Source organism: Bidens hawaiensis, unplaced genomic scaffold, assembly GCF_021521415.1.
Source record: "Bidens hawaiensis isolate Kalapana, Puna unplaced genomic scaffold, B.hawaiensis_p1.1 tig00010472_1, whole genome shotgun sequence".
Classification (NCBI taxonomy): Eukaryota; Viridiplantae; Streptophyta; class Magnoliopsida; order Asterales; family Asteraceae; genus Bidens; species Bidens hawaiensis.
The window spans coordinates 777,794-802,451 of record NW_027491800.1 but is presented as its reverse complement, the minus strand read 5'-3'; the positions used below and the strand labels follow the sequence as shown (position 1 = coordinate 802,451).

The 24,658-nt window shown below is 41.3% G+C and overlaps 1 protein-coding gene and 1 pseudogene across 2 annotated transcripts; both read right to left on the bottom strand.

Annotated features, from left to right (window-relative positions):
- Positions 1–10,093: 10,093 nt before the first annotated feature.
- On the bottom strand, positions 10,094–13,904 carry LOC143535437 (hsp70-Hsp90 organizing protein 1-like; annotated as a pseudogene). The gene is made up of 8 exons (XR_013135713.1): positions 13,346–13,904; positions 12,356–12,745; positions 11,418–11,706; positions 11,243–11,328; positions 10,671–10,894; positions 10,513–10,579; positions 10,362–10,421; positions 10,094–10,270 (listed from the first exon to the last, which is right to left on the bottom strand). The product of XR_013135713.1 is annotated as a hsp70-Hsp90 organizing protein 1-like (transcript).
- Positions 13,905–16,158: 2,254 nt separating this feature from the next.
- LOC143535450 (elongation factor G-2, chloroplastic-like) lies at positions 16,159–21,410 on the bottom strand. Its single transcript, XM_077029699.1, has 5 exons — positions 21,179–21,410; positions 19,241–20,209; positions 17,788–18,230; positions 17,196–17,708; positions 16,159–16,457 (listed from the first exon to the last, which is right to left on the bottom strand). Exons 1-5 carry the CDS (start codon positions 21,408–21,410, stop codon positions 16,287–16,289), a joined length of 2,328 nt encoding a protein of 775 aa, XP_076885814.1. The 3' UTR covers positions 16,159–16,286.
- Between the last annotated feature and the right edge of the window lie 3,248 nt (positions 21,411–24,658).

Sequence of the window (24,658 nt, the reverse complement as noted above, 5' to 3'; positions counted from 1 at the left end):
ACAGTTTTTACAAACACTACCCCGGTTACCCAAGCCAGGACAAGTGAAGTAAATTTTACGAACACTACCCCAGTTACTCAAGCTGGGGCAAGTGCAGTAAATGATCGCCTACTGGGATCCACTGATACCCAGGTTGAGAAACAAAGACTCCCCCGCCAAACTCTCGATGAAGTCAAGGCATGGGCGGAGGCACGACAAAAGGAATTCCAGGCTGAGTTGGACGAACGCCTGCGCTCCGTCCAACAGGCTGACGAATTCGAAGATTACTTGGATGACTCGGAGGAATCCGACTCCGACGCGAACCCTCGCCATAGGGCAAAAGGGAAGCGTAAGGAAATGGAATCCCAACCGAAAAGGCATTTTGGACAAGCCTTCAAACCAAAAAGCACAGGTGGAAGTCCACGAGACTTCTCCAAAACGTTCAGACCAAACATTGCAAATGCAGGAACGTCCAAGTTTGCAAGGGACATTGCGGAAGCAATCGCCCCAAAGAGTGCCAAACAAATGCCTAACATAGGCACATATGACGGTATATCCGATCCGGACGATCATTTGAACAGGTTCATAGCGGGGGCAACCGTCAGCAATTGGACGGAACCCACATGGTGCTACATGTTCCAAATGACGCTTGTTGGGGCTGCTAGAGCTTGGTTTGATCGTCTACCGGTCAACCACATCTACGACTGGGCAGACTTCCAGCAGAAGTTTAGCCAACACTTCAGCCAGCAACGGAAGTATACCGAGGAGCAATGGACAATCCTCAAATGCATACGAGAAGAAGATGAATCTCTGCCAAACTTCATCACTCGCTTCAACTCAAAGAAGCTAAGTTTGGGCAATATCAGCGAAGATCTTGTTCGCGCTGCCTTCATCCAGGGCGCGCACGACCCAGAGCTCATCCGCATCCTAACGGGTAAAGATGGCATGCCATCCACATGGGATGCCATCATGACAGCAGCAAAACGCTATGCGGAAACGGAGAAGCAACTGGGTAGAGATCTGCCACAGAGCACAAACCTCTACACTCAGAAGACGAGAGAAGACAACGTCCTCACCGCCCGACTAAATAAAAAGCGGAAGCAAGGCATTTGGCAGTCAAGGGTAAACTTTGACACCTCATCCGGCTTGCAACATCGATTGGGCGGAAGGGATAATGCACACCCGCACCGGAACTCCAGATGGACGCCGCTCAGCAAAAGCGTCACTGAGATATTCGCCACTGAAGAGCTCCCGTGGCCAAAGCCTCCAATAATCCGACATCGTCACGATGCTGATCGGAGCAAATACTGTGACTTTCACAAGACAAAAGGCCACAACACTGAAGAATGCACAGACGTAAAAGACATGGTTGAAGCATTCGTCAGAGATGGGACGCTCGCGCACCTAGTGGCGCAATAAAAGCTGAGCAGGCGGGTGCGTGTAGAACCCCAGCTGGGGAAAACACGAATCAAAATTCCAGCTTCAATATCGAGATTACATGCTGCGTAAAGAACGAGATCCCGAACCAGGTGCGTATCGGCTCGATGGCACTCCCATCCCAACATGGAAGGGAGCTCATTTACACAGTTTGCATGTAAATCAATTCCAATTTGTAAAGAAAAGGCCAAGAGCCACTTCTAATGGAAATGATTCTCTTTAAGAACATCGAAGCTGATGATTTTACATTTATACTTTTCTGAACACTAATATGCCGGTTTTCACCGCATAATTACGTGAAGTCATTGCGTGGGAAGGCGGTCCTACCCGCACGAACCCAATAACGTGACAAACCTTCACGCAGGTCAGTTGAAGGGGAAGAGTTCAATTATCCCATTAAATGAAAGTGCCGGTCTATCCGCATGAATCATTAAAGGGAACTGAACACTAACCTATTGACAACCGCGCGTCGAACGGTTCAAAACAAAATTCTTAAAAAGGATGAGGAAAACCTACACGCAGGTCAGATAAGGGTAAAGTTTTGCCATCCTACTAAGTGCAAGTGACGGTTCTACCCGCACAATCACGAAAGAGGAAGCAAAACTTCACACCTATTATCAACCACGTTCAAAGGTTAACTTATCCTCAAAAGGATGGGGAAAACCTACACGCAGGTCAGATAAGGGTAAAGTTTTGCCATCCTACTAAGTGCAAGTGACGGTTCTACCCGCACAATCACGAAAGAGGAAGCAAAACTTCACACCTATTATCAACCACGTTCAAAGGTTAACTTATCCTCAAAAGATGAGGAAAACCTACACGCAGGTCAGATAAGGGTAAAGTTTTGCCATCCTACTAAGTGCAAGTGACGGTTCTACCCGCACAATCACGAAAGAGGAAGCAAAACTTCACACCTATTATCAACCACGTTCAAAGGTTAACTTATCCTCAAAAGATGAGGAAAACCTACACGCAGGTCAGATGAAGGTTAAAGTTTAGCTATCCTACCAAGTGCAAGTGACGGTTCTACCCGCACAATCACGAAAGAGGAAGCAAAACTTTAACCCATTATCAACCACGTTCAACAGGTTAACTTATTCTAAACACTTGGAAAATTGCTAATTTAAACTAAATATGCAAGTCATAAGTTTATAAAGCAAGGAACCCAAAGAAGGAAATAACGATCTTATACGCAAAAAGATTAATATTTCACATGAATTATTACAAGAATGGCCGGGTAACTACCCGCCTACGAAAAGAAAATAAATACATCCGTACAAGACTATCCTAGCAATGGGAAGGGATCTTCGGATCAAGCCTCAGGGCCGCCTCCACTTGGACCCGCTCCATCAGAAGAACGGGGCGGTTCGAGGAAGGCTTTAAGGACGGCTAACCCATCATCAGCAGCAGCTACTTGGTTCACCTTCTCCACCACTGGATGCGGGAAGGCAGCATATTGATTTACTGCTTGGTCATATATGGCTTCAGTGTCAACATTGTACAAAGGGAAGTTGGAAGGCGGGAAGCCTTTCTCAACGAACCCTAGACCAAGCAGGAAGCCAGCCCGTTCCCCATCCTCGTGAGAAGCGTTGAGGGCTGCGCTCATCGCATCGTCGTAGGATGTCTCTGAGAAGACACGATGCACAACCTACAAAGAAAATACAAGTGTCAAACACCTTTTCTATGTACAAAGGAAAGCGTGAAGACGTAAAGCTAAAATACCTGAGGCAACGCTTCTCGAAGAAGCCATTCCTTGGCAACCAGGGCTTGGGTGCAGGCGCGTTCGGCTTCGCTTTTATTGAGGTTGGCAAGTTGCACTTCCTTTGCAGCAGCCTCTTCAACGCCCTTAAGCTTCCGCTCTGTGTGGTCAAGCACGCCCCTCTGGTCCAGGATCTCTTGGAGCTTCTTGGCATCTTCCATGGCCAAGGCATCATGAGCACGTTGGAGAGCCTCTAATTGGGCCTTTAGCTCCTCGTTCTCCATGCGTAAAGGCTCAGCAACGGCTTCAGCCTTGGTAGCCCTCTCAGTCGCGTTCCTCGCAGTCTCCTTAGCCAGCCGAAGCTGTTCGTTAACAGCTTGGGCAGCCTTGGAGCGGGCCTCGAGTCGCGCTTGAACTTCAACCTCGAGGGCCTTGAAGGCCTTCTCCTTCTCCGCAGCAGCTGCGGTCAATCGTTGGTTCTCCTCCCGAAGAGCACGCGCCTGAGATACGTCCTTGGCGCGAGCTGCTTTCAACTTGTCGTTTTCACGACAAAGCAGCTCGACGCGCGGCTGCATCCGGGCCTGGAGAACCCGAAGCTCATTGGTTAGCCTACCCTCCTGGTAGCTAGCCATGGCTTCCCCCAACGCACCATGAGGAGCAGCGTGGCGAGCCCAGTCCACGCACTCCACAGGGGTACGAAGGGTTGTTCCTCGGCGTATGTTCCATCGCGGAACATACACTTCATTGGAATCCGACACTGCAAAAAACAAAAAAGCAGTTAGGAAAAAGATGATAAAAAAATTAAGTGAAAAAGGGCCAAAGGAACCCTACGCACCTGTAGGGTCTATAACAGGCCGATAACCGCCGAACCCATCACCTGAACCCAAAGGAAACCCATCCAAAAGGTCAGGCAGATGGGAAGGTGGCAAAGACTGGCGAGTACTCCCATGCGTACCTGATGGGCCGGCCATCGGTGCCGGTGGCGGGGGCATGGTGGCAGCCGCCGCAGTCGCTGCCGCAGAATCCGCAGCAATCGTAACCGCCGGCTCGGTGAAGGACGCCGTAAAAATCGCACTCACGGCCGGCGGTGGCGTAAACTCGGCTGGAACAGTCGGCTCAGAATGAGCAACTGAACCAGCGGGACCAGGCGCAGGCGCCTGGGTCGACGCCTCAGGTAGGCTGACCAAGCCTACCGTCATCGGCGGAGAGGTACTACTCGGTACTTCACCCTGGAATGCGTCAACATCCACGCCTGCACAAGAAGATAAGTGTTAATAAATTTATGAAGTGATAAATCTACAAAAAGAATGTTTGTACTTACGGGTTTTCTTGAGCCTGAACGTACGGAGGGGCGGGGACAAACCCGATGGGGCCGGTCTCTTGACGCCGGTCACCGTCGTCGTCATTGGTTCTCCGGAGGTAACAGTCGTAGCCTCCGGAGCAGTGGTCTTCTCACCACCGGGGTTCCCCGCCACCTCTTCACTATCTGACTCGGTGTCAGATAGAAGCACCGGATCAGCCGTGGAGGCCACCTTCTCCTTTCCCTTCCCTCCGGCAGCCTTCTTCTTCCGCACAAGGGGAGGACCATCTGCGGATTCCTCAGAAGAAGACAGGATGTAAGGATTTCCAGCAGCGGGTACAGCATTGAGGGGTTGAGGATAGAATATCGCCTTACCTGGCCCCCGGTGGCTCAGGATCTCTTGGCCCGGCGGATAGACCTCCACAAATCGATCCGCCGTTTGCTCCAGGATGGGCAACTCATTGTCGTCCAGAGCACGAGTGCCCACCCGCACGGGACTGTCAGCTTCCCGCGGGAACAGGAGCGACTCCAAGTCATTCCCCTCTGAAAGAAAAGAAACAGTTAGAAAATAAACTAATATCAGCAAGAAAGACAAGACATACCATAAGGAATAGAGTTCAAACCGTATTCGAGAAGGATAGGAAACCGAGACGCCACCTTCCATACCCGGCTCATCCCCAGCAGCACCATCCCGGACTCCGCAAACCGGTAAACCGGAGATTGGACCCGGGATATCTTCGCGAACTATTCCGCCTCCTGGTAGCTTGAAGCGTGAAGGCTCGGAAGCGCTTGACCCTTCTTGAACTTCATGGCAATGGGGATGGCGCGGGCAGAGATGTAGAAGAACTTCCGCTTCCACGATCGAAGACTGCGCTCGGTCACGCAGATCTTCAAACCCTTAATACGGGTTGTCAGGGTGTACCACCCCTGGACGCACCTCCAAGTATAGAAGGTCATCAGGCGGTCCACGTAGGGCTCAATACCCAGAATCCGGCACACCCACTCGAAGTGCCGGATCTTGGCAATCACCATCGGATGCACCTCGGTCAGGTGCACACCGTGCCTCTCCAGGACACGGTACATAAACTTTGTCAAAGGAAACCTAAGGTTCCCATAGACAAAGAATGCAGCATATACCCCGATCTTGCCACTGGGGGCATCGTACACAGTCTGGTGGGATTCAGGAAACTCAGGCTCAAGAGACTCAAGCATGAACTTCCTGACGATGTACTGGTACTGATCGACAGGTAGAGCACACTGGCACTCGCCAGCAGTACTCCTATCATCGGCTACAGCTTCAGCATCATGGGAAGACATTTTGCAGAAAGAAGAAAGTGATTTCGGGAAAATGCTTGCCTGAAAAGGGGAGTATTTGCCGGAAATCACTAAGAAGAAGAAGAAAGGTGAAAGTGTGGATTACAAAGAGGCCTCTCCCCCTTTATATACTAATCGCAATTAATGCGGTGAATTTAATGCGGAGGAGAGAGAAATCGAAGGTGCAATGAAACTATGACACGTGGCAAAAAGCAGGCTGGCAACAGCTGTTGACAGGACGTGTGCCAGTAATTTCGCGGCCACGCGCCCGAAAAATCGCGCCCACGCGCCGTAAAAAGCGTCTGGAATGACCATATAATGTCACGTCACCATAACTTCCTGCACGTCCTGACACAGTCAGAAGAAACTGTCGCACGACGTTTCAGAGGTTTGGACTGTTCCTATCTTTCCACCAACCTTTCGAATTTCAAAATTCAAAATTTAAAAATATTAAAAAGTAAGCGGGAAAATACCCCCTTACCTTGGCGAACAAGTAACCGTAAGACGGATGCGGGTACAGTGTAAAGGCAAAACCCTTCACATACCTAGCACCCGCAGGGAATTGAAGCCAAGAAAACCTTGGCGAACAAGTAACCGTAAGACGGATGCGGGTACAGTGTAAAGGCAAAACCCTTCACATACCTAGCACCCGCAGGGAATTGAAGCCAAGAAAACCTTGGCGAACAAGTAACCGTAAGACGGATGCGGGTACAGTGTTAAGACAAAACCCTTCACATACCTAGCACCCGCAGGGAATTGAAGCCAAGTACCTCGGCAACCAAGTAACTATAAGACGGGTGCGGGTACAGTGTAAAGGCAAAACCCTTCACATACCTAGCACCCGCAGGGAATTGACGCCAGGAATACCTTGGAAGTAAAGTAACCGTAAGACGAGCGCAGGTACAGTGTAAAGGCAAAACCCTTCACATACCTAGCGCTCCGCTGGGAATTGAAACCAAGAAGGATCTTCTGGGCAATGCTTGCGGAAACGGAAATAACATCCCCGCATAGCGGGAACGTCGAGAACTACGTTGTTTGATGCTCCAGGATGGAATTGGTGGTTTTAACATAATTGATCACTATGTTCAAAACTACCAAAACCTCATGGAGAATCCACACAAGTGGGACTCAACGCTCCTGACTTGCGAGGAGGTTACAGCCTACCCGCATCATACCCAAAGACCAAGCAGGAAACTCGGGAATTTCTGCAAGTGACAAGGACTTCCGCGGGAAGAATCCCCATGGAAAACCTTAAAAAAACCCTTTTCAAAACCCTCTGCTTAAAGTCCAAAAGTTCACCTCACTTTATTAAACACTCATGAGAAGAACATTGGACTGGGGGGACTTGAAGAGGTAGGTCCCAGCAGAGCCTAGTTGGACCCGCAAGACTCACCTTGAAGAGGGACGTCTGCGCAGAAACCAACTGGATCCGCAGGACCAACCATGCTCATAGACGTGACGTCCTTACGCGCAGTACGCAAGCTGGTCCCGCAGGAAATGCCTCCCGATGGTGAAGGACTCCGCCTGTCCCCGCAGCCTCGGATACAAGCCATCAGGGAAGGCCACCCGCGCAGCAGGGCTACACGCACAAGGCACTTAGCTCTCACTCACTCAGTGTCACCTGAAGGAATGAGCGAAGCCGGGAACTATCCCGCACAAGGGCGGGAGGGGGAATACTCCCGCCCAAATAAGCCAGTCCGTACGATACAGGAAGATCTTCTGTACTGTACCTGACGAGGTATGGGAAAAAGATCTGACTAAAGATACGACAGCTTATTGACAACAGTATGGCGAGCAGCATGCTCCTGCACTGTATGTCACTATTGGCCGCTGCCTACTCACCAACTACTGCCATACCACGTGCATAGCCGTCAGTTGGTGGAACAGGAATAGTATACAGCAGGCCTGGTCGCTATCAGCCGCTACCTACCCACCAACTACCAGCAGGGCACGTGCGTAGGCTACTGTTGGTGGAACAGGAACACTGTTGCAGCCGGCCATACCTCTTTGGAAACCTACCTTCGGCTATAAATACCACAAATGGTATGACCATCTCATCTTATCATATCTTACTACATTATCATCATATTATACCTGATATCTGCTCTAGCAATCTCTTGATATACTTTTATATTTAAAGAGCAATCTAGTCTGATTCTCACGCCGGAGGGTGGTCACAAGGAGGAACCCCCCCCTTCTCAGTGACGAGCTCACGGTGTCTGTTTTGCAGGTTATCAGAAGAACCATCTTCCAAGGGTCTAACCCCTCGTGGGAAACATCTCTCCAACCCCCAGGTTACCAGTAATCTGTCGTGGGTCCGGTTAGTGTTTCTTCACCGCTTAAAGCCGGGGTGTTACACCCAACTTCTTGAATCGGCTAAACATATGTCTAAACATATACTTGGGATGATATATAATGTGTGTTCCAATCTCTAAATGTTAACATTCCACATTAAATTCATGAGAAAAGACCAAAATGTCCATTTTGAGTCTTTAACCATGTCAATTCCAAGAATGTTCATCCAATGGTGTATGACTTGTCCAAATGTAAATCGGCAAAAGTCAGTTTAAACCAATCAATGACTGCCACACATGGTAATCTAGTTGGACCGTACATATTTTTAACGTGAAAATTAAAAAGCAGCCGCCTACTCGCTAGTGTTATTTATTATTATAATAATATATAATAATATTTAATTAAATTTTAAATTATCCAGCTTTATATAAATTTGAATCTGCCGTTACGACATGCTTTCTAATTTATGTGCCGACATAAACTAAATTTTGAATAAGCCATTGCATGTAGATAAAAACAAATTGTCCAATAAATTTTTATAAGAAAAAAATTCTATTTGTATACCTGTGGTTTGTTGCTTCCATCCATTTGTATACAAATTCGAAACCTTTAACATTTTGAACACATATTAATTCCAATTGTATCCATTTGTATACAAGTTCCAAACGGAGTAAACCAATGCCGTTAAAACCTCCCTTACATGAGGGCCATTTTCGTCTATTCAAATAAAAAATAAATCCAAATATCATATCAGACCAATTCAAAAATTTAAGCCAATTACAAAAATGATTGTTTAGTTTTTTTATTATTATTCCCAAACAACAACAATTAAACCTTATGAACAAATTTTGATTTTTAATGATATTAGGGAATGAGGATACATTGTATGGAAATGATAATGTCTTTATGCTACTGTTAGTGAAAGTTTATTGTGATTTTAGGTACCTAATGGTATATTATTAGTGAAAGTTCAATGTGTAAGCCTGCTCCATTTTTTCAGTTTATTCTGCTAGGTAATATATAAAAAAAACTGACATTATGCATGAAATCTGACAATATATTCCCTACAATATATATCGCAATCTGCTGCAATATATTGGTCACATTTATGTTGAAGTCAAAAATCTGAACTTAACATTTTGGTAGATACTTGAATGGGTGATTAGATCAGTATTTCAATAGTTTGACCAAAAGAGCAACTGCTGATCATGAATATGTGAACCTTGATTATACCACATTTACATGTTTTCAAATTGTGTTTAAATTAGATCAGAATCGTCCAATTTTTATACAAATAAATTATGTTCCATTTAAATATTGTAAACACGATGTGACTATTGTCAAACTATAACTACTGCTATTTTCTTTGAGTTAGCCTAATTACAACATTATATGTTGGCATGTAAACGAACTGAACGAAAACGAGCATGCTCGTAGGTGTGCATTTAACTTTTAGTGAACTAATCGAACAAAATTTTGTGTTCATGTACGTTCGTTTTGAAATTGAACATGTTCTTGTTCGTTTATAAAAAAGAATATATTCATGTTCGTTTATGTTCTTTTAAAAATGAACGATTTAAAGCATAAGCGATTTTATTTGAATAGACGAAAATATCCCTCATGTGGGGGAGGTTTTAACGGTCTAGTTAACTCCATTTGGAACTTGAAATGCATACAATTGGAATTAATATGTATTCAAAGTCGAATTTGTATACAAATGAATGGAAGCAAAAAACCACAAGTATACAAACAGAATTTTTTTCTATAAATAATAAACTTTATATAAAAGTAAGATATATATTTGAGCTAAGTCAATTGTGGGTAAAATTACGCACATAGATTATAAAAAATAACGTCGCAACGACACATTCAAATTTTTATAAAACTATATTTTAAACAAAAATATTTAAAATTAATTATTAATTATACTAACATAATAAACCAAAACAAACCCCGGGCATCGAAGTGGACACAAGTACAGCCTTATCCAATATAACAAAAAAATGATAACACGTACATTTGGAGGTCCCAAAAGTTAAAAATGAAAATCATCCCTCAACAATATAAAACAAAACAAAACCTTTTTATCAGTTTTAATCTACCACCAAAGAAATGAATAATCACGAAACATTTTATCTCATCTGCACAATCCCAGCACTAATCAGCTTCTGTATCTTGTTCATCACAGAAGGATTCTTCATGTGATCCTGTGCAGCCTTCGGGTTCTCTTGAAGATCTTTCAAAACCTGTAAGTTCACCAAACACAAAAATATTACAACTTTTAAAAACTACAAGACAACATTTACAAACTACGACGACCAAAGAAACGAAACATACTTGTGCCATAACAGGATCCGTTAGAATATTCTGAATCTCGGGATCTTGCATAGCCTTCGCCTGTAAATGTTGTTAAATTTACAGGAATATTAGTATTCGTTCTACGCAGCTAAATGATGAGGATTTGAACCTAAAGAATCAGTCCACAAACCTGTCTCTCTTTTAGCTCATCGGGTGTCAAATCCCCACGACTAGCTAGGTTAATTTGTTGAACACAGCTGCAAATAACAGGCAATCACATTACCCTTTTATTAGCTTAACTGTCGCTACAAAAACTAGGTGAAGCAAAAAAAAGATTTGTGATTATACCTTCTCACGCCTTCAAGCAACTCGGGGTTTTGAGGATCATGTTTCAAACCCTCCTGATACGTCTCTAAAGCTTTGTCAAATTCTTTCATGAAAAACTGGATTGCACCTTTTCGTGTGTATCCTTTTGAGAACTTTGGATCAATTTCTATGCACTTTTCTGCATCCTTCAAACCTTCTGGCATGGCCCCGAGTTTAGTGTAGGAAGCAGCTCTGTTACTGTATGCCTGTTAACAAGAAACGAAACACCATGAAAATATGCGTGTATTTAAAAAAATGATGCTTCGTTCGCACAAGATTCTCAATGGTTTTGTCATTGTTGAGAATCTTGAGACCAAAACTATATCTTTGCATCACCATCATGAAAATGTGCTTATATTTAACAAAGATGAGGATTTGATCACACAAGATTCTCATTTTTTTGTCATTATTGAGAATCTTGAGATCAAAACTATACCTTTGCATCCCCATCATGAAAATGTGCTTATTGCTTATATTTAAGAAAGAAGATGATTTAATCCCACAATATTTTCAATTTTTAGTCATTAATGAGAATCTTGAGACCAAAAATATACCTTTGCGTCTTTGGGATTCCTTCGCAAAGCTTCTGTGTAGTGCTTAATAGCCTCGGGGTATTTCTGCTCTTTGAAGTATTCATTTCCTGAAATTTGTTTGTAATTCGATTAACAAATCAACTAGTTAAAGATTAAAGAAATAAAGCAAATTAAGCACTGGAAATAAAAATCAAACCTTTTTCGCATTCTTTTTCAGCAAGTTCAGGGCTATAATATTCTTGTTGCTCAAGTTCCTTCTTTGCTCTCTCTGCATCATTAAGCTTCTTCAATGTATCAGGATTACGATGCTCTGTAAGAGCTTTTTGGAAAGTCTCAATTGCAGGTTCATAGTCTTTAGAGGTTTTTGCCAGTTTGACCAATGCAGTTCCTTTCCTTGTTAAAGCTCTAGCAACCATCTTGTAATCCGAACGAAGCTCTCTTCCTCTCTCCACGGCTTTTTCACAATCTTTTATGCATTCATCATACTGTAAATAATAGAAACCTGGTTTACTACTTCTACAGTTGTGCAACATAAAGGTTCAAAGCCAAAAAACGATAAACTAAAGACATCAAGCCTGTAGCTGCTAAACTACACTAGTTGCTAAACTAATAATGATAATACACAGGCATAACAACTATTGATGGTGTAAACGAGCCAAGCCGAGCCCGAGCTCATCTAGGCTCAAGCTCTGTTCGTCAGTAGTTTTTCAACCTTCGCCTCGGCTTGTTTCGAACTCTACTTCTAAAGCTCGAGCTCGGCTCGCCAGTAGTTTTTCAAGATTGAGCACAGCTTGGGCTAAACTCGTTTTTATTTATTACATGCATATGCCTATTTTACTTACATATATATTTTTATTTTATTGCATATAATTTAATTGTAATTTATTAAATATATTACATAAAAATTATATAAATAAAAGGCTTGCTTAGGCTCGCGAGCCGGCTTGAGCTCGACAAGCAAAGATCGAGCTCGTTTATTAAATAAATATATTTTCGGCTCGCAAGCCGATCTCGAGTAGCTCACGAGCGGCCTGGCTCGATTACGCCCCTAACAAGTATTCAAAATTTCAAATTTTTAGCTCTCATACTCACAAAATTCAGAATAATGTAATTAAATTTAAAACAGGTGCATACCTTTCCCATCTCTAGATACACGGCAGCTCTATTTGTGAGGAACGAAATATCTGCTTCATCCAGCTCAATAGCTTTTGTATAATGCGCAATAGCCGTTTCAAAATTCTTCTTCTTGTAAGCAGCATTCCCAGCCTCTTTCTCCTTCTGAGCCTGTGCTTTCTTCTCCTTAATCTCTCGCTCCTCCTCAGTCACCATAGCTGATTCCACCTCCTGTTCCACTGACGCTTCCGGTTCCGGCTCTCACTTCTTCTCCTTCACCTGCTCTGTTTCATCGGCAGGACGTTTCTTCTCTTTAGACGGAGAATCCGGCATCTCCACATCATCTCCAGGAGCATGAGCTTGCATCTTAATATTCAACAACACACTCAACGCCTGCATAACTCTTTGATCCTGCAAAACACAAATTCAAAATTTATTTTTTATAGAGTTTTCTTATTACTACTATATAAGTATATTTCAAAACCAAATATATATATAGGGCATGTATAGAATGAAAACCCATTTGAGTTGCGAAAACCCGTGAAAACCCTATGTGACATCATTTTATATATTCATTATATATATATATATACACACACACACACACATCTACATCGAAACAGAAGGCAAACCGACAAAAGCCTATATTCAAAATTTATTTTTTTTTAGAGTTTATTATAATTGGTATATAACTAATATAATTTAAAAAGGTAATTACAACTGGCGTGGTTGTAAAAAATCCAGACTACTTGCCGATTAATTCTCGATTACTCGGTATTCAGTCAAAGTTATATATAACTAATATGAAGGTTGGTATATATTTGAAATTTGAAAATTTTATTATATTTAATTTTATATTCAAAAAATTACATATAAATTCCAATCCTACTGATCGCTGATCCCTACCCCCACCACCCGACTAGTGCCTAACGAGTTGCACAACAGTGACTACAATGGGTATAAAAGCATAATTTAAATATAAAACAATAAACTTTTTAAAAATCAAAATACCTGCAAATAGAGATTCAAATTGTTGGGGTTCCGCTGCAAATCCTTCATCATATTAACAAAATCCGGCTGCTGCATATACACTCTCGTAGCCGTATCCGCCGTAAGCTTGGCCCACATATCCACCCCAAACGCATCACCAAACAAATTATTATTACTATTGTTCGGCGGCGCACGTGACCTAGAAGACGATGCCGCACGTGCCGACTCAGCATCCTTAAGTCCAGATTTCAAACTCTCATTACTCGGATCAATTTCCAAACCTTTCTTATACGCCAATACGGCGTCGTCGTATTGCTTCAAGCCGTGGTGAGCCGCGCCGAGCCGCGAGTAGCCTTTGGACCAGTCCGGCTTCAGATCGACGGTTTTGAGTGCGTCGGTTAATGCGTCGGAGAATTGATTTAAGGAGGCGTGTGAGGCGGAGCGGTTGGAGTAGAGGACGTGGTTGGTAGGGTTGAGGTTGATTGCGTCGGTGAAGTGTTGGATGGCGGCGGTGTAGTTGCCGGCGGCGAAGGCGGCATTGCCTTTGGCTTTGGCTTCGTCGGCCATTGGTGGATTGTGATTGGAAAATTATTGATTTGGGGATTAGGGTTTTATTTTATAAGTTCGTTGGTGACTGAGGGGCTTTCTGGAGACTTCTGGTTATACTATTGTTAGCAAAGTGAATGATGATTGGCTAAATGGAAATTAATGTCACCGTCCATCAATTTGTATATGTATATAGGGTTGTAGTTGGACCGAATCAAATCGGGCTGAGACTTTGTTTGTGTTTCTTCGCTAACACCGTATTCTCAGGTTTATAATAAAAAGAAAAGAAATGATAAGATTGGATAGGGGAAGAAAGGAAAAGAAACTATATATTTAAAAGACGTTCTCGAGTTAAAATAAAAGAAGACAAAAGAAAGTGTTAATTACATTCTTAAGTTAGATAGAAAGAGAAAAATAGTGTAAATTAGTAATATTATACATGATTATAAACTTTCCTTCCGAATCAGGCCATATTTGGCTGGAAAGTTTTGGAAGAAAAAAACCCTAACTTTTCTTTCCATTCTTTTTCTTTTCTTTTAATGAAAAAACTCAAGAATGAAAAAAGGAAAATTTTCTTATCCTTTCTTTTCCAAACCCATAAATAAAAAACTCAAGAATGTAGAGTAAGTTTTGTTGGACATACGGATGTTTCACGAACGCTTTACCGAACGAAAATTCGTGTCTTTGTCTGTTCATTAAGGAATTAAATTTGTTCACGTCTGTTTGTGTCCATTCGTTAATATTGTAAATGGACGTTAATAGACAAACAAACACTAACGAACCCTAATGAACACTAATGGACAAACGAGCGCACAGACACTAGTGGACAAAACAATAATGGACACTAACTAATATTAATGGGCAAATATACATAAACGACTCTAATGAACAAAAGAACATAAATGATTAGGGTTTGTTTTACTTTTCACTTGGTTTATATATAGGAAGCTATGATGGCGGGGGTAATATGGTAGAAAGTCATTTAAATAAAACATATTAATTACAAAATATTATACATTACCGGGCGGACATAAGTAAACCTAACGGACGGAAGTTATCAGACAGACGTTACCCGCCGCTACCGAACGTTCAGAGATTTTAAACATAAAGAATGTTTTCTGGCATTTATAAAGGTATAGGACAACCACTGAAAATTGAAGCAAACGTAAATGATGAGTTTTGTTATTCAGTATTTTTAAAACTGTTACTAATAATAAAAAATTCGATGTATAAAGTTTATTTATTATAAATTTTAATGTAATTATTATGAAAGCTTTGTGATGGACTCGAAATTCATTTCGAATATGACTCTAAATTCAAATCGAGTTTGGATTTTTGTTTCGATTGGAATTTAAATTGGACTCGAATTAATAATCATTATTCGAATTGAATGCAAATTTGTGATATTTCAATTCAAATAAATAAAGCACAAGTTATATCACACGGAGGTTTTTGTCTCTTTGATCGCTGGAGGTTCTTCAAAAGTATGAAAAGCTGGAGAACGTTGTACCATCCAGGCTTTGGAGGCTTCTACATCATCCTGGTAACAAGGAGAGGTTCATTTTGACGCATGTAGTTTTTTTTGTTTTTTTTTTCCTTCATGAAAGAATGAAATGCATATAAAATATAAAACAACATCTGTGAAAATTTATCTAGGGGTTATTAAGTAAAATTACTAAAAAATAAAGTTTTACTTTTAATCACCATCATACCTTTCTTGTATCCTTACTATTAGGTTTGTTATGAGCAAGGTTATACTAGTTGCGTTTATTTGTTTATTATTCCTTGATTAGAGATGACAACATAATTTAAATCGAAATATTCAGGGCGGATAATGCAACTTGTATTAATGTAAGTGTTGGGACAAGTATGTAACTGCTTCTTCTTTGGCAGCCGAAAGCTAGTTCTGAATATGCAAGGCAAAGATGAAGTAACAGAAAACATAGAAATAACACATGCATCATCATCTAACACATTAATAGTCAATCAGCCGCGGGATCTTCTAAGATCGCCCGCGTAGGAGGAGATACTTTATACACCATAAAAAGTATACACATTATGCATCGTTGCATACAATATGCTAGAAAGGCATTAGACTCATGATCCGCAATGAAGTTTGGCCAACCATCTTAAACAAGACACGGGTGTGTGATTCACCGCAACAAACAATCATCCCCTCTGATACCATTTATGTAACACTCACATCTCATACCAGCCAATATTACCAATTTATCTACCAATATATGCGAGCTGCCTAAGAATTCATCAACGAGCACAACTAACACAAATTTATGAACGGATAAATAACCATGTTGCTTCGTATATCTTTCAACGAAAAATTGGCTGATTTCATATGGTCCTATAAAACATAAGTGAAAAAAATTACAAACATAAAAGAGAATTACAGGAAGCAAAATTAAGCTGTAACTGCTTCTTCTTTAGCTGCAGAAAGCTGGTTCTGAATGTGTTGTGGTACCACATCGAATTTCGCTAGTTGCATAGTGTAAGACGCTTGACCTTTTGTCATTCCTCTTAATGTACTCACATACTGAAACATTTCGGCTAGCGGCACAAGCGAATCCACCACCTACACCCCAACACACAAACCATTAATAAAACAAAATATATACTATTAATAAGGGCATATACCATTAAAAAAAACTAACACATTTTCTGTATTTTCTCCTAAAATCCCTTCCCAACATTTTGCACATAAAAAACCAACATACTTTCTTTTCTATTCCATAAAAGTCACTTAATTTTTTTACACATCAAAGTTCTTCCACATGTTAAATCTGAACAAACCTGTGTTTTTTTACTTTGTAAATGAGACGATACGAGACGAGCCAAGTCCAAGTATGCTCGAACGTGGCTCGTTTTGACTTAAGATAGCTAAAGCTCGAGTCAAGAGTTTGGCTCTTTTCGAGCTCTTTTTCCAAAACTCGAACACGGCTTGTGAGTCGTTAATTCAAGCTCAAGCTTGGGATGGACTCGGATCGTATTATTATTAATAAATTAGATACAGTTGTAGTTTACATCATGAAGTTATTTCTATCAAGATATTATATATGAGAGATATTATTATATAAATATAAATTTAATCCATTTAATAGAAACTAGAAAATTAATAAATATTCAGATATATATTTTCTTTTTCAAATTTGACATGTTAAGGGACTTTCATGATAAAAAAAAACTGAGTGTTGGTTTTTTATGTGCAAAATAATGTTAACAGACTTTTACAAGAAAAAAAAACGTATGCTAATTTCTTATGGTATTTTCCCTATTAATAATGTTAAAAAAAAAAAAGAGTTTTAACATATACCTTGAGGCCACCAGGTTTGTCACCAAAGCTATTAATCTGTCCTCTTCTAGAATTTAAATCACCAATAACATCTCCCAAATGTTCTTCAGGTGTCACAACTTCAACTCTCATAACGGGTTCCAAAATCTTGGGTCCCGCTTTCCTAACTCCTTCACGGAACGCGCCTCTAGCTGCCAGCTGGAAGGCGAGTACGCTTGAGTCAACATCATGGTAAGACCCATCAGTCAACACTGCACGAAGGTCAACCACAGGGAAGCCCGCGAGTACTCCATTAGACATGGACTCTTCTAACCCTTTCATTACACCAGGGATGTATTCTCTTGGGACCGCACCACCCTTGATCTCACTCTTGAACTCGTATCCACTACCAGCTTCTAGTGGCTCGAACCGCACGGTTATGTCTGCAAACTGTCCTTGACCACCTGATTGTTTCTTGTGCACATACTTGACCTCTGACATCCTGGATATGCTCTCACGGTAGTTAACCTGTGGTGCACCTACATTCGCTTCCACCTGATAATCACACGAAACAAAGCAATTTAATATTATTGCTGCAAATTGCCATAATGCAAACAAAAATAAGTAAACGAACCTTGAATTCCCGCTTGAGCCGATCAACAATAATCTCAAGATGCAATTCACCCATTCCTTCGATAACCGTTTGGTTAATTTCTTCATCACGTGAGAAATGGAAAGGGTCTTCTTGTGCAGGTTTGATTAACCCGTTAGCCATTTTATCAACATCGGCTTTGGTTTTTGGCTCGATAGCAACTTTAATAACGGGATCAGGGAAATCCATTCTTTCAAGCACAATCGGCTTCTCAGGATCACATAAAGTTTCACCAGTAATGGTATCTTTCAACCCCGCAAGAGCCACAATATCACCAGCTAACGCTACTTTAACGTCTTCTCGACTGTTCGCGTGCATTTCAAGCAACCTCCCGATTCTTTCTTTCTTTCCTTTATTTGCATTCACTACATACGATCCCGCAGCAAGCTTCCCAGCATATATTCTCACAAACGTAAGCGACCCGATGAAGAGGTAGGTCCCAGCAGAGCCCAGTTGGACCCGCAAGACTCACCTCAAAGAGGGACGTCTGCGCAGTTGGACCCGCAAGACTCACCTTAAAGAGGGACGTCTGCGCAAAGACCAACTGGATCCGCAGGACCCACCACGCTCAGAGAGATGACGACCTTACGCGCAGTACGCAAGCTGTTCCCGCAGGAAAAGCCTCCCAATGGTGACGTACCCCGCCTGTTCCCGCAGCTGCGGATACTAGCCATCAGGGAAGACTACCCGCACTAATAGCAAGGCTACACGCACAAGGCACTAACTCTTAAATAATTCAGTAATGTCACCTGAAGAAGGAATGAGCAAGCCGGGAATACTCCCGCCCAAAGCCGGGAATACTCCCGCCCAAATGAGCCAGTCCGTACGCTCCTGGAGGATCTTTTGTACTATACCTGCCAAGGTATGGACAAAAGATCTGACCAAAGCAGCGACAGCTCACTGACAACAGTACGACGAGCAGCACGCTCTAGTACTTAATGTCACTATCAGCCGCTGCCTACTCACCAACCCTTGTCGTGGCACGTACATAGCCTGCAGTTGGTGGAAAAGGAATAGTACACAGCCGGCCATGTCACTATCAGCCGCTGCCTACCCACCAACCACTAGCATGGCACGTGCGTAGCCCACAGTTGGTAGAAAAGGAATATTATACAGCTGGCTGTACCTTCTTGGACACCTACCTTCGGCTATAAATACTCCAACATTTTGGAACGGTATGATTATCTTGTATCTTATCTGCTCTAGCTATTTCTCTTAATATACACTTATATTCAGAGCAATCTAGTCTGATTCTCACGCCGGAGGGTGGTCACAGAGAGGTACCCCCCCTTCTCAGTGACGAGCTCACGGTGTCTGTTTTGCAGGTCATCAGAAGAATAACCATCTTTGCCGGACCTAACCCTCGTGGGAAACATCTACTTGACCCTAAGATTATCCGTAATCTGCCGGGGTCACTTAGTGTTTCTTCACCCGACAAACGGGTCGTTCATGATCTTAAACGCCAGCCCAGCAAACGGTTCGTCATCATTTGCAACCCGTTCAATTTCAATTTCTGGATTCTCCGGGTCAGTACCCTTCATAGGTGGCAAGTCAAGTGGAGACAGTAAATAGTCAACCACCGCATCGAGCAACGGTTGAACACCTTTGTTTTTAAAAGCCGACCCAAATAAAACAGGGACAAAACTGCCCCCGATGGTCCCCTTCCTAACCAACCTCTTAACTGTTTCTTCATCCGGCTCGACTCCTTCAAGATACGCTTCCATAACCTCGTCATCTAATTCAACAATCGTCTCGAGCATTAAAGCTCGATACTCTTCCGCTAACTCTTGAAGATCGGAAGGAATGTCTTCATATGAAAATTTAGCACCTAATTCTTCACCGGACCAAACTATCGCTTTCATCCTAACAAGATCAATAACTCCTTTGAACGCATCTTCTGCACCAATCGGGAGTTGAAGCACGAGTGGTTTAGCACCCAAATTTGTAACAATCATATCCCGTGTTCTAAAGAAGTTAGCACCGAGCCGGTCCATTTTATTAACAAAACATATTCTCGGCACACCATACTTATCCGCTTGTCTCCACACCGTTTCGGACTGCGGTTCAACACCAGCAACGCTATCAAACAAACAAATGGCACCATCAAGAACCCGAAGGGCTCGTTCCACTTCAAGTGTGAAGTCCACGTGGCCGGGTGTATCAATAATGTTGATGCGGTGTTTGTTCCAGAACGTGGTGGTTGCAGCTGATGTGATAGTGATTCCTCGTTCTTGTTCTTGTTCCATCCAGTCCATTGTGGCGGTACCCTCGTGTACTTCACCGATTTTGTAGTTTCTTCCCGTGTAGTATAGCACACGCTCGGTTGTGGTGGTTTTTCCCGCGTCTATGTGCGCCATAATGCCGATGTTGCGGTGGTCCTTCAATGGAACCTCACGTTTTGCATCTGAATAATAATAAAAATAAAAATATGATATCAAGTAAACAATGGAAGTAGTTTACTAGTTTCTTCATATTACATTCTCTTCAAATTTAGCATCACAAACTATTATAGGTTGCATAATTCAACATCAGCAATCATTTATTGCAGTTCACAAATTAGGGGGTTGCATAAAACCCGAAAAAACCCGACCCGAAACCCAAAAAACAAACCAAATAACCGAACCGAAACAAAAACCAACTGTTTGGTTTTATGTTTTCTAAAAAAAACTGAACTTTTGGTTCGGTTTCAATATTGCGTGTAACTAAAATCGCACCGAAGCAAACTCACAGAATTTCATTTTTTTTTTATATTTTATATCTTGAAATTTTATGTTATTTATAATAATTTAACACATAGTGTAACCCAAAGTCCCAAACTCTTTATCCCAATTTCATTATTTTTTGCCAATACTCTTTTTTTTTCCAAAATTTTCAAGCCCAAAAAAGATGAAAAAAATTGAAACCAAAAACCGAAACTGAATGGTTTCTAAAAAGTAAAAACTCAAAAACCGAAATTCAGATTTCGGTTCGAGCCCAAAACCGAACCAAATTGAAAACCTGAATGCCGAAAAACGGTTTTTAAAAACTCAAAAACAAAAATTTTGGTGTTCGATTTGAGCCCAATACAAACCAAAAAACTGAATTCGAACCAAAAACCGAAAGACCAAAAATGACCGGTTGGTTAAAATTCAAAAACCGAAATTCCAGTTTTCACTTGGAATAGAAAACCGACCCGTGCACACCTCTAAGACACGAACTATTATCTCTAGGTAACAGAATTTTAGGGCTTTGTTGCAATTTACTGAACTTGATTCAATTAACACGGAAATTGGAACCAACTAAATTCATTTTCACCCAATTAAAAATCAAAGCCTTCAATTGAACATGAATTCAAACAGCAAATAATAAACTAATCCGAAATAACTAAACAGACCTTCAGCAGCCATAGCAAACACCGAAAGATTCCGTTTCGGAAACCGAGAAGAAGTCAATTTGGTTGGATTGAGATTGAGCCGTTGGGCTACGAAGAAAGATGACGTAAGGCTACGTGGACAGTGACGACGGAGAGAGGCGGAGGGTGAGAGCAGGTGGCGGCGGTTTGAGGGAGTGACATTGGTGCCGGAGAAGTTGCAGAGTGCAGCGGCGGTAACGGATTCGGCCGCCATTATACTCACTCGCGCCAATAATAATAATATTATTATCTGGTGGTGATGAGATAATGGGGAGGGAGGGAGGGAGGGAGGGTAATATATGGATTGGGAGAGTTGTGTTTTTGGATAGGAAAATACTTGAAATTGGGATAGTTTTTTTGTGGTAGGGAAAAATAGAGACTCTATTATTATTCAAAGTGTTCATAAAATTAAATTGTTGAGGAGGGTTTTTGTTGTTAGGGGGAGCGGAATGGATAATGGAATTAACTTGATAAGAGAGTGAACGGATAAAGGAATTAAATGATGATTACGTATCATCTTATTGTCTAGTTTGGTTAATCGTTAGGAGTGAAACAATTCATTATTTTGTGTTATTTGGTTGATAGAAAAAGTTGAAGAATGTAGCATAAATGACAAAAATACTCATCCCTCAAAATAAAGAAAAGTTACCGAAATGAAAAAATGATAATGGCTACGGTGGTGGTGGCAGCGGTTACGTGGCGGTGGTGGTGATGGTGAGAAAGCAGGATGAAAGAGGAAGTGGAATGAAAGAAAAGATGCGTATGAATAGTTTTGGTGCATATAGAGAGAATTAGATTCTTGTGTAAGAGGTTATTCTGCCTACTAATCCTGCATATCAAACACGATCTTTTATATCCGTCTAAAATTAGGGTGGAAGGAACAGCTTCAGGTGGGGTGGGGTTGAGGTGGTAAGACTGTCCCGTAAGAGAACACCATTCCTCACTTATAGCCTTCTAGGTAACGTTTGGTATGCAGGAATGAGAGGTGGAATGGAATGAAGCATTACGAATGAATGAAGAAAAGTGTGTTTGGTTGGCTAAGGGAATGGAATCACCCACCTTATCCATTACATTCTCTCTAAAACACCCAAAATATTTCATTCCATCTGCCACCCTTGTTTTTTTCCCCCGTTCCATCCCCTCGTTCAGCCTGCTTCATCTCCACCACCATCCTACCATAACCATCGATCACCATCGCCATCGCCATCTAACACCACTGTTGTCGCCACTAACCACCATCGCCGCCACATACCACCCCCCCTGTCGCCGTCATTGACCATCACCATCCACAACCACGACCGCCACCCACCATCACTGCAACCTACCCACCCACCTCCTGCCCCGGCCATTATCGCCAACCTCCACCACCTGCCACACCACCTGCTACCACCAACCACCGTCATTGACCACTACCACCACCGCCAACCACCATCACCGACCGCCTACCACTCTCGCCATCACCTCCCACAACCCGTCACCGCTCACCGCCAAATTTATTTTATTCCTGCTTTTTTCCTGTCTACCTAACAACATAAATTAATTATTCATTCCATTTCTAGTTTTCTACATTGTAACCAAACAAGACAATGAAATGATAATGATTCATTTTATTCCCTCGTTCATTCCATTACACCATACCAAACAGACCCCTAGTTTAGATACCGTAAGATTAATATAGAAGTGGGATAGCTACACCAAGTTGAAGTTGCAACAAGTTTCAGAGAGAAAAAGTGAGTGGGAACACCATATAGGAATAGGGGACACTTTTTATATTAAAATTAATACAAATAATAACGATACTCTTGTTATTACATGAGAAAATAAGTAGTACAAATACCGTAATATAAAATAAAATAAACAATGAAATAACATAACAAATATATTAAATGATTCAACTCAAGATATTCTAATGATAAAGTCTTCAACTTGTCATTCAGCACATTTTATTGTAATCTTATTGACACGAACTTAAAAAATATAATTTCCAACTTTTAGCACATCAATGACTTCTAGTAGTCTCTTTGGCTGCAAGAATGAACGAAACAAATGTTGACGGTTGAGGCTGAGGCACGTGTTCAACATGCTTCCCTTAAAACAGATTCCGCGCCTCTACATAAGACAACGCGTCTGTCTCCAAGGGTACAACAGCCGAAGCAGTTAGTACTGCCGGAGATGTCCACGCGCTCGAGGTTATATCGGGGTAATTAAAGTGTAGTGTTAGAACTTATGGAAAAATAATAGAATAAAGAAGTAAATGGATCAATTAGAGAAACCCATCTCTATAGATTTGGAAACTCATCTCTATAGGTTTCCAACATATGAGTCTTTAAAGCTTTCTTTTTCACCAATAACTATTCTTGCATGTATGCATTTTTCTTTTAATTTTCTAGCTACTTTCAAATAAGGCACATAGCCTATTATATATACAAGAGTTAAGGGTGAGTAAAGTTTCACTTAATTATAAATCTTATCTTATCTTACATCTTATCTTACAATACTAATAAAAGAAAATGTTAAAGCTTATGTGTCAAGCCCACATTTCACCTAATTCCTAATCTCTCATCTCATTCATTCTAGCTATTTATGGGTCATGGGTCAAAACCATTTTGTCAAATGGGTTATAACATAGTGTGGATTATATTCATTATTGAATCAAGTGTCATTTTCATACCTAAGGTTTGACCAACTACACAATATTAGTACCTTTTTTTTTAATTTCTTGCAAATCAACACATAGTGTTTCCAAAATCATGCTATCTTAATACTTTTCGTTAACCCTGTTTGTTTTTTCCATTAAGTCTACATTAAATTAATTCACAAGTATTTTGAGAATCATAACTGAAATAGCAGACCTTATTTATCTTTATCATTTGACAAAACCCGTGTAATACACGGGTTCAAAAGCTAGTTTAAAAATACAATAAAAACTAATTAATTGTCATCAAAAGGCCCATCTCAAGAGTTTCATGACTATATGAAGAGTTTAATATTAATTATTCTAATTAATCTTCATTCACCAAGTTCTAATTTTCCAACACACCATTTCTCCTATACAAGACTGGATGTGGTATCGATGGAATGCAATTGGTTATATATTGAGCCCTTTTTTGTTGATCATGATCAAAAGTTGTATACTAAAAGCACAACTTTTCAGGGGTTGATGAGGCCCAGCAATAATGGAAATGGGTTGAAGCTGGAAAAGAATGAGATTGAAGGATTGAGAGTAGTCTGCAAAGGTGAAGAATGCAAAAATTGATGAATATGTGTAATGCCTTAACATGATACATGTAAGAGATGGATACATGAAAAACATATGTTATACATTACGCAAATTAAGTCACGCATCATGAACAATAAGTTATGTGAGTGAGACGTAATTTGATTTTTAATGTATATTAAATATTACACTTTGACATAATATTTATCTACCCCTCTTGTTTCTTCACCAATTTTATTGTGACA

What these genes read in the sequence shown, in the direction of transcription:
- LOC143535450 (XM_077029699.1), bottom strand. Translation starts at nt 21,410, where the DNA reads ATGGCGGCCGAATCCGTTACCGCCGCTGCACTCTGCAACTTCTCCGGC. An exon ending in GATCATGAACGACCCGTTTG is followed by an intron (nt 18,231 to 19,240) that starts TCGGGTGAAGAA and finishes CCTACCTCTTCA; the next exon opens with TCGGGTCGCTTACGTTTGTG. An exon ending in ACAAACCTGGTGGCCTCAAG is followed by an intron (nt 16,458 to 17,195) that starts GTATATGTTAAA and finishes GTTGGGGTGTAG; the next exon opens with GTGGTGGATTCGCTTGTGCC.